Source organism: Gopherus flavomarginatus, chromosome 11 (assembly GCF_025201925.1).
Source record: "Gopherus flavomarginatus isolate rGopFla2 chromosome 11, rGopFla2.mat.asm, whole genome shotgun sequence".
In the NCBI taxonomy this organism is placed as follows: domain Eukaryota; kingdom Metazoa; phylum Chordata; order Testudines; family Testudinidae; genus Gopherus; species Gopherus flavomarginatus.
The window spans coordinates 50808150-50816515 of NC_066627.1; the positions used below are offsets into that span (position 1 = coordinate 50808150).

The 8366-nt window shown below is 47.9% G+C and overlaps 1 protein-coding gene across 1 annotated transcript; it reads right to left on the bottom strand.

Moving 5' to 3' along the window:
* Positions 1-1582: 1582 nt before the first annotated feature.
* PDRG1 (p53 and DNA damage regulated 1) lies at positions 1583-7674 on the bottom strand. The gene is made up of 5 exons (XM_050918439.1): positions 7550-7674; positions 6483-6558; positions 5396-5470; positions 2518-2598; positions 1583-2133 (listed from the first exon to the last, which is right to left on the bottom strand). Exons 1-5 carry the CDS (start codon positions 7631-7633, stop codon positions 2045-2047), a joined length of 405 nt encoding a protein of 134 aa, XP_050774396.1. The 5' UTR covers positions 7634-7674; the 3' UTR covers positions 1583-2044.
* Between the last annotated feature and the right edge of the window lie 692 nt (positions 7675-8366).

Below are 8366 nucleotides of genomic sequence, written 5' to 3' on the forward strand. Positions count from 1 at the left end.
GGGATTTAGTACCTTTGAGATAGGAAAAGTAATGTTATCACTCTCTTACAAAAGAGATGTAATTTTCTGGAAAGCTACAGGTGATGCTAATTCACTAATGGGAATCATTTTTAACTTCTAAATCTGAAAGTTAAACTGAACAGGGCAGTGAATACTGGTGTGTTTGTGCCTGCCTAGCTGGCTGGGAAACTGTCTGAGAAGCTAACCATTACAGTTGTTCTGTTTAAAGTCTAAACACCGGGTGCTCAGAGCTGTTCACCCAATCCAGCAGGAGGCTGAGTGCTAGACAAAGATGTAGGGTCAGCTACAGTTCTCTGTGCTAAGCGTACAAAATTTGCCAAAACAGATGCAGTTGTTTCACTGGCTTGCCAGCTATGCCTACTCCCCAGCCCTCAACTTTAAACCAGTGTTTTAAACTAAAATTCCCCACCCAAAACCATTTTCACTAATTTAGGGCACACTTTTAAGCAATGCAAACACTAAAAATGAAAAAAGAATTAAAGTGATTCTGGTAGGCCCCAAAATCCCTTTGCTGTATTTAGAGGAAATCAAGTTACCACCTTATCTCTGACTTTTTCAAAATTAAATAGCAATAAGAAGACATAACACACCTACCACTGTCTGCACTATTGAAGCGATGAAATATGAAGGGGAGCTGCTCATGGTGGAATCACCTTAATTCTTTTCCTTTAGTTTTTGCATTAACTGAAAAGTTGTTTTTGTAGACGATATTAATATATGATTAATATTTACTAAACTAAAAACGTTACCTGAGCTAGTGTGGGGAAGAAAACCTTCATTTCTAAGGAGAGGACAGCAGGCTTTTCTTGTCACTGTATGTTCCTCTTCCCCAGGCTTATGCACAAACATATGCAGTCATATTTACCATTTCATTAGCGCAATTAGGAACAAAGGAATTACTAGACATGGGATTTATCTAGTACGCTATCCTGTTGCCAGCAGCAGCTGCTTCCAACTGCTTCACAGAAAGGTTCAAGAAAACCTGCCGTAGGCAGTTACGGGATAATCTACCCCCAGGGAAGTTTCCTCCTAATTCCCCATCATACACACACTCCTCCGTCTCCACTCCAAATAATTGGAATTTGTCTGAAACACAAGGGTGTAATTTTTTTAACACTACTATAGCTCTGGCGAGTCTTGTTATCCACCAATGTTTAATCCTTTTTTGAATTCTGCTGTTAGCCTCAATGGTATATTGTAGCAATGGGTTCCATGGGCTAATTGTGTGAAAAGTATTTCCTCCTTTTTATCAGTTTTGAATTAATCATTTATCAATTTAATTGACTAGCCCCTTGTTCCTGTATTGATACAGGCTGAGTAGAGACACCTAGTCTCTCTTCTCTAGACCATTCATTGGTTTGCATAGTTCTGTCCCCTTCCCTAATGCAAACAATCCCACTTCTTCCAAATCTCTTCTTACAAATTTAGACACAGGATCCTAGCTCAGAGGTACGCCCTTCAGATTAACAGGCACTCAAGTATCTATTGTACACTTAGGAAAATTCCTGGGGTTTTTTTTAAGTGTACAGTTTAATTGATTCACAGTTCTCCCACCACAAGCTTACACAACTCAAAGTTTCTTTATTTATTTTTTGAAGACACTATAGATTCACAGTTCTATTCCTCCTACTCCCTTCCCTGGCAATAGAATGCACTAGCTGTGGAGCCAAGTTACAGAAGTTCATACATAAAAGAGATGCAGTTAGGAATGTCCTGCTCCTCTGATTCTGAGAATGTCACTCCCACCCCAGGGATGGCAGGCTGTCAAATAACTAAAAGGGCCAGTGTTCTAGCACTTGTCTCTGCAAATTGCAGTGTCTAATCCATGACTAACACTGGAGTCGAATGATTCCTACCATGAAAAGATTTCAGAAGCCAAATGGTTCTTAGGAAATGTACCACTTGAGAGATACCAGGAGTAAATATGTCTTCACAAGAAATCTGGGGATTGTCCACAGATTTTGCACTGTGAGTGAGTCTGAATGCACCTTATCAGCAACACTGAAGTCTCTACGATGAAGGTCTAGTTTCGTCCTTCCAGTATCTGATTGATTGCTCTCATTTCCTCATGGGTCATGGAGTTCAAGTTAAATCCTTTCAGCTCAGGTTTACCTGAGGAAGAACAAGCAGGAAATAAAGATATTATTAAAAAGCATGCTCACTGGTGCCTGGTGAGAGTTCCGTAAACAACTGCCAGTACAAGTAGTCTGGAGAAGCCACTGCTGTATCTGGCTGCAGATTTGTTCCCATAGTCATCACTGACTGAACTACCAGCCATTGGAAACAACTGATAACACGTTAGTGGTGCCCAGTGGGGTCTGCAACAGAACAGTCCCAGGCACGTGCACAAAACTGGGCAAATATGGGGCTTTTGCTGTAAAGAGAATGGAGGGGAGTTATTCTCGGAATATAGTTAATGGATTTTTGGACCTCTTCCCTCCACCCCTCACCTGATTTGTGCTCCCAATGAAATGTTTCCTGACCCTTTTCAAATACCTTGAGCTTCAAAGAGACGGTTGACCTTCACTCTCAGCTCTTTCCGAAGCTGGTTTATTTCCTCGTCCAAGTGCTCCTGATCTGAGAAGATAGTGATGATGATGATAATGAAGCATCCTTGAGTACAACTTAAGGCAACATCAGCTCTGAGTGAAGGGGAACTCTTCCCTGCTGCCTGTTCCTTGGATTCTCACTCTCACTAAACTTGCTGCATTTGTTGTGTAATATAGAAAAAACTAGGTAAACAGTTCTCTTTGTGCAGAATATGCTCCTGCCAGATACTCCCTTCCAGCTCAGTATAATGAATTGAATGGTAAGAGGAACAAGGTTCTGGAGCCCAAACAAGTTCATTTGTAACTGCATTACAACCTCTCAGAAAAGATACGCCATGTCAGTACTGGGAGCCAAACCGGAGGTTTCTTAAAAGTAACCATAAGCTCTCTGGGGCAGGTACTGTCTTTTGTTTGGGTGGAGAGGTGTGGGAATGTACAGTAACTAATCATCAGGCCTCTGGGCACAACCACAATACAAACAGTTAATACTTCTAAACCCACCCGCTTTCATAGATTTTAAGGACAGAAGGGCCCATTATGATTTTCCAGGCTGACCTCCTGCATACTGTACTCCTGGGGGGACTCTGTGCCAAAAAATTCAAAATTCTGCATATTTTGTCAAAATAATGCAATATAATCACACCAGTTTCAATGGTTTTAGTCATTTATTCAAACTACAATACAGAAAAAAGTCACAGTAACTATTCAGCATTTCCTAAACACTTGAAAATTAAGTTACAAACACTTGGTAACCAATACCATGCATTCCAGTTATAATCCTGGATTTTCATTTAAATTACAGAACACCAAACAGGAAAAAAAAGGTAGAATGTCACTTTAAATTGCTCAGACTTTCACACATGAAAGTCATACAGTTTTGCTGCTAACCATTGTCCTGGACCTGGCTGGGTACTTTGGGAAGTGCTTGGTTCTGATTGTCCTGACATTTTATTGACTGCTTGGTAAATGTTTTATTTTCCCTCAAAGTCTTTTTTTCTTTAATAGGTAAGTAAAATAAATCCTGAGCTGTAATCAAACCCCATTGTGCCACTTTGACACAGGAAAAAAGGTGAGAAAGCACATAGATCTTTCTAGCTGAGGATTCCCTTACTGTCATTTAAAAGAAGACTCCTTTACATCACTTTGGCAATGTAGAGGCCTTAAAACTTGCAGATTTTAATGCTCCTGGAGGAACTGAATGAACTCAGGCAGGCTGCTTCATTTGTGCCTCTAACCCGCCTCCTGCATAATAAAAAGCCCGACCCTTACACACCAGGGAGCTGCAGTCACAAGTGAGAGGGATAGTCTCTCATTGGCACGCAGGTACACCTAGCCCTGCACCCCCTCCCCACAACGGTGATCACGCACGCCTGCCCCAATCTCTGAGGCTGCTCCAGACACGCTGGAACAGATGTGCTGCCTGGGCTGCTAGGGAAGAGGCACATGTCCCCTGGCAGATTTTTTTGTGTTTTTCTGCCGGGGGGGAGGGGAGAACAGAAAAATGCAGGCCATATGAATTCTGCGCCCCCGCATGGGCACAGAATCCCCCCAGGAGTACAGGCCAGAACATTTCACCCAGTTACCCCTGTACTGAGTCCAGTTTTAAAATGTGCCATCTTTCAATTTCATTGAATGCCCCTTTGTTCCTCATATTATAGAGGCAAGTTGATTGCAAGTTCCCAATCTACCTTTCTCACCCTTCCTTTTTAGGTATACTTTATCAATCCCCTCTCTACCAAGGTGGGGAACAAACTCATCTTCCTTTCATAGCAGAGATTTTCCTGTCACTCATCTCGGAAGCCCCTCTAATTCTGCTGCATTCCCTTTGATATGTGGTGGCCCATACCGCACACAGCATCAAAGGGAAGGTGCCCCAATGATTTATAGAATGGTATTCAGAGATTTTCCATATTATTCTCTAGCCTGTTCCTTACGCATCCTAACACCATTTGCCTTCCTCACAGTTGCTGCACAGGACTTGTAGAACACCACGCAGTGATGCTCAGGTTTTCTTCCTGAGCAGTGACAGTTAATGTACATCCCAGTGAAATGTATGAGGGGTTCAAATGATTCCCTCTAATGTGTATTTGTCACTGAATTCCATCTGCCATTTTGCTGCCCAGTTACCTAGCTTGGCTGGGTCCCTCTGAAGTTCCTCAACAGCACTACTCCCTCACTGCTTTGGTCTAATTTGCTCTTGTACAATTTATACCCACCTCTTAAAATATTAATTTACCTTTTTGCATTTAATCTCCTAATTCCGTAGTAAAGAGTATAAAGGTTGCACTGTTGAACACTCAGCACATGGACAGAGGCCACCTCACTTCACAGCCAAGTTAAGTGCCTCTTCCTCTGAACTGCACTCAAGGAAAGTTGTGCTGCCCTTTGGAAAGTATATGCAGGGTACATGGCTCACAAAGCAGGTTGACATGAGGTAAAGCACTGAACTGGGTGTCAGGAAACTTCACTTCTACTCCTTGCTCTGCCACTGACAAGCTACTTCCCTGCTCAGTGCCTCAGTTTCCCCATCTGCAAAACACAGGTACTGGTACTTAACCTTCTCTCTAAAGCACTCTGAGGCCTAGGGATGAGAGGTGCTATCTAGGAGCTAAGCTTCCAGGCAGTGGTGAGAATAAAAGCTCTGTATGTAAAAGCTCCAAGTCAGTAAAGACAGACTGGCTCAGCAACCAAATTAGCACAAGTCCCATACTTCTGACACAAGACACCTGTGTATGTGTCCAAGCATGTGCAAAAGAAACTTGTTCAATACTGGCTGATGCTTGAGAGTTTACAAGCAGGTTTTAGAAATCTGGCATCTGGCTTACCTTTCTGAATCATTTCCTTAGTCTTTGATTTTGGAAGCTGAATAAACATGTTTCCAAAGCAAACCATTGCTTTATCTGAAAACAGAAAGACAGCCTGTTTAGATATTTTCATAATGAAACATGCTCCTCCGCATCCTGCTGGGTACAAAATAAATGCAAAAATCTAACCAGCAGGCTAGCTTTTGTAGACCCCTCTGTGCGCCACAACAGTCAGCAGAATAGTTTAGGTGTGTGTCTAAGAGCGAATAAGCAAGATGCAGTCTCATGGAACCTGTCCAAGAGCAAGTCGGTCACCATAAACATTCTACCCATTCAGTCCAGAGTAGAAAGATAAACATTTGGTTTCCAAAAACCCTTCTTTTGCTTCAACACTCTGAAACGATACAATATTTACTACAGAGATCAGGTAAAGATAGCCATTTTAACCTGCAATTCTACTCTGAGACGTGACTAAAGATGGCATCGTTCCACGTTTATTGTCTGTAACGTCCTAATCCATTCTGCTCAGTTTATAAATTATAAATGTTCTTCTAACTACCAGCTCTTTAAAACTAAGTTGGGTTGTTTACGTCAAAGCTGGGTTCTTTCACCATTCCAGTGAAGAGTCTGCCATCAGGTCTTAGTTAATAATTCTGTTGCTGAAGTGCAGAGCAGAACAGTTTCCAGCTCATGTTCTCACAGCTGTGTTAGCCCACAGTGATACCAAGAGTAAATAGTTATGTTAGTCCACAAAGTAGGCAAATGTGACTGGGTACCCAGTAGGTGCAGATCAGCTGAGAAATGAAGGTACAATTTTGCACATTTACTTTTCATAGTACAAAGGAGCTTTAATTTTCTACTAGGTCAAGCTCTGTAATTGACCTGTCGCCAAATCTACTTCCACTCTGAGGCACAAACTTGCACAATCACATCCACAGCTGCAACTGTGTGTTTACCCTGCATGTGCTGTTTTGGAAATGTGGCCCTCCATCACTTTGCAGGCAGGGTGTGTCAATTAGAAAGATAACACAGCAACTTTGTGTTGGGCGTGTCAGAGAGCTGAAAGTTTCACAGATGTGAATAGTAGCGCTAACACTGGATTCCTCACCAGAAGGGTCTGGGTCCTTCTGCAAAGCCCTGAGAGCTTCTCGGTTCTGATTCCGCTTTAGATCCAAGTCCACAATCTGGAAAAGAGACACAAACATTCAGATGTCTCCGACCTAAGATGGAATCATAACTATTATGAGCTTGGTGAAGCCTTGTTTTGGGTTGAGTTAAAATCCCACTGAGAGCCATACGTCTGGACTCACCCTGCAATTAATGTAAGTGTATGCCCCTGCCTAAGACAAAGAGTGAGAGTCCACTGGGACTTTTGGGATGAGCTTGTTTTGGGGAGGAGTGTGGGATGAGCAGGTTAGACAAACACCCGTCAGGGATGGTCACTCTAGATCAGGGGTCGGCAACCTGTCAGAAGTGCTGTGCCGAGTGTTCACCTATTCACTGTAATTTAAGGTTTCACGTGGTCATACATTTCAGTGTTTTTAGAAGGTCTCTTTCTATAAGTCTATAATAGATAACTAAACTATTGTTGGATGTAAAGTAAATAAGATTTTTAAAATGTTTAAGAAGCTTCATTTAAAATTAAATTTAAATGCAGAGCCCCCCGGACTGGTGGCCAGGACCCGGGCAGCGTGAGTGCCGCTGAAAATCAGTTCGCCTGCTGCCTTCGGCACCGGTGCCATAGGTTGCCGGTCCCTGGTCTAGCTAACACTTAGCCCTGCCATGAGTGCAGGGGCCTGGCCGAGATGACCTCTCCAGGTCTCTTCCAGCCCCGGGGGACACAGGGGAATGGGGAACAGCCCAGGGCACAGGATGAGGCAGGAGCAAGCAAGGAGGCCAAGCCGCGGCCGGAGCGCAGAGCAGGGCCCTGGCAGAGCCGGGAGCAAGCGAGCTGTGGGGTCTGGTGGCTAAAGAGGCCGGGGCTGCCGGCCAGGAAGCTGCGGCTTGGAGCCTCCTGCGCTGGGCGCGGGGGGGGGGGGGGGGCTTCCTACCGGCCTTACAAATAACCCCGCACCCCACCAATCCTGCCTGGGGCCGCGACAGGGCCGGGCCGGGGCCGCTCGGCAGGGCTGGCTGCGAGGCCCCCGGGCCCGGCCCGGGCAGCCCCCGCGGTACCTGCCGCCGCCCCGCCAGCACCTCCTCCGCCAGCTCCTCCACCTCGGCCAGGTAGCGCAGCACGAAGGCGGGTTCCCGCGCCATGGCGCCCGCCCGTCCGCCCGCAAACCCGCCCGGCCGGGAACCGCGGCCCGCCGCCGCGCAGGCGCTAGGGAGCCGGGCGGGCCAGCGCCGCCCCTCGGCCCGGGGCCTCGGCTGGGCCCGCCCGCTCCTGCGGCGCCAGGGCCCGTTGGGCCCGCAGAGCCCCTTCGGCCGAGCCCCCGCCCGCCGCGGTGCGCGGGACTGCCGGGCCCTCGACTGCTGCTCCCCGGGGCTCCGCCGCAGGGCGCTCCGCTGCCGGCCGCCCCCGCTCCTCCCCGGGCACCCCACTCTGCTGCCCAGGGCCCCCCGCTCCTCCGGGGGCTCCCCCCGCTCCTCCGCGGCCGCCCCCTGCTCCTCCCCGGGCTCCCCCACTCTGCGGGGCTCCGCTGCCGGCCGCCCCCGCTCCTCCCCGGGCTCCCCCACTCTGCTGCCCAGGGTCCCCCGCTCCTCCGCGGCCGCCCCCCGCTCCTCCCCGGGCTCCCCCAGTCTGCGGGGCTCCGCTGCCGGCCGCCCCCCGCTCCTCCCCGGGCTCCCCCACTCTGCGGGGCTCCGCTGCCGGCCGCCCCCTGCTCCTCCCCGGGCTCCCCCACTCTGCGGGGCTCCGCTGCCGGCCGCCCCCTGCTCCTCCCCGGGCTCCCCCACTCTGCGGGGCTCCGCTGCCGGCCGCCCCCTGCTCCTCCGCGGGCACCCCGCTCTGCGGCCCAGGGCCCCCCTGCTCCTCCGCGGGCACCCCGCT

What these genes read in the sequence shown, in the direction of transcription:
- PDRG1 (XM_050918439.1), bottom strand. Translation starts at nt 7,633, where the DNA reads ATGGCGCGGGAACCCGCCTTCGTGCTGCGCTACCTGGCCGAGGTGGAG. An exon ending in TGCTGGCGGGGCGGCGGCAG is followed by an intron (nt 6,559 to 7,549) that starts GTACCGCGGGGG and finishes TCTCTTTTCCAG; the next exon opens with ATTGTGGACTTGGATCTAAA. An exon ending in CCGTCTCTTTGAAGCTCAAG is followed by an intron (nt 2,134 to 2,517) that starts GTATTTGAAAAG and finishes GTTCTTCCTCAG; the next exon opens with GTAAACCTGAGCTGAAAGGA.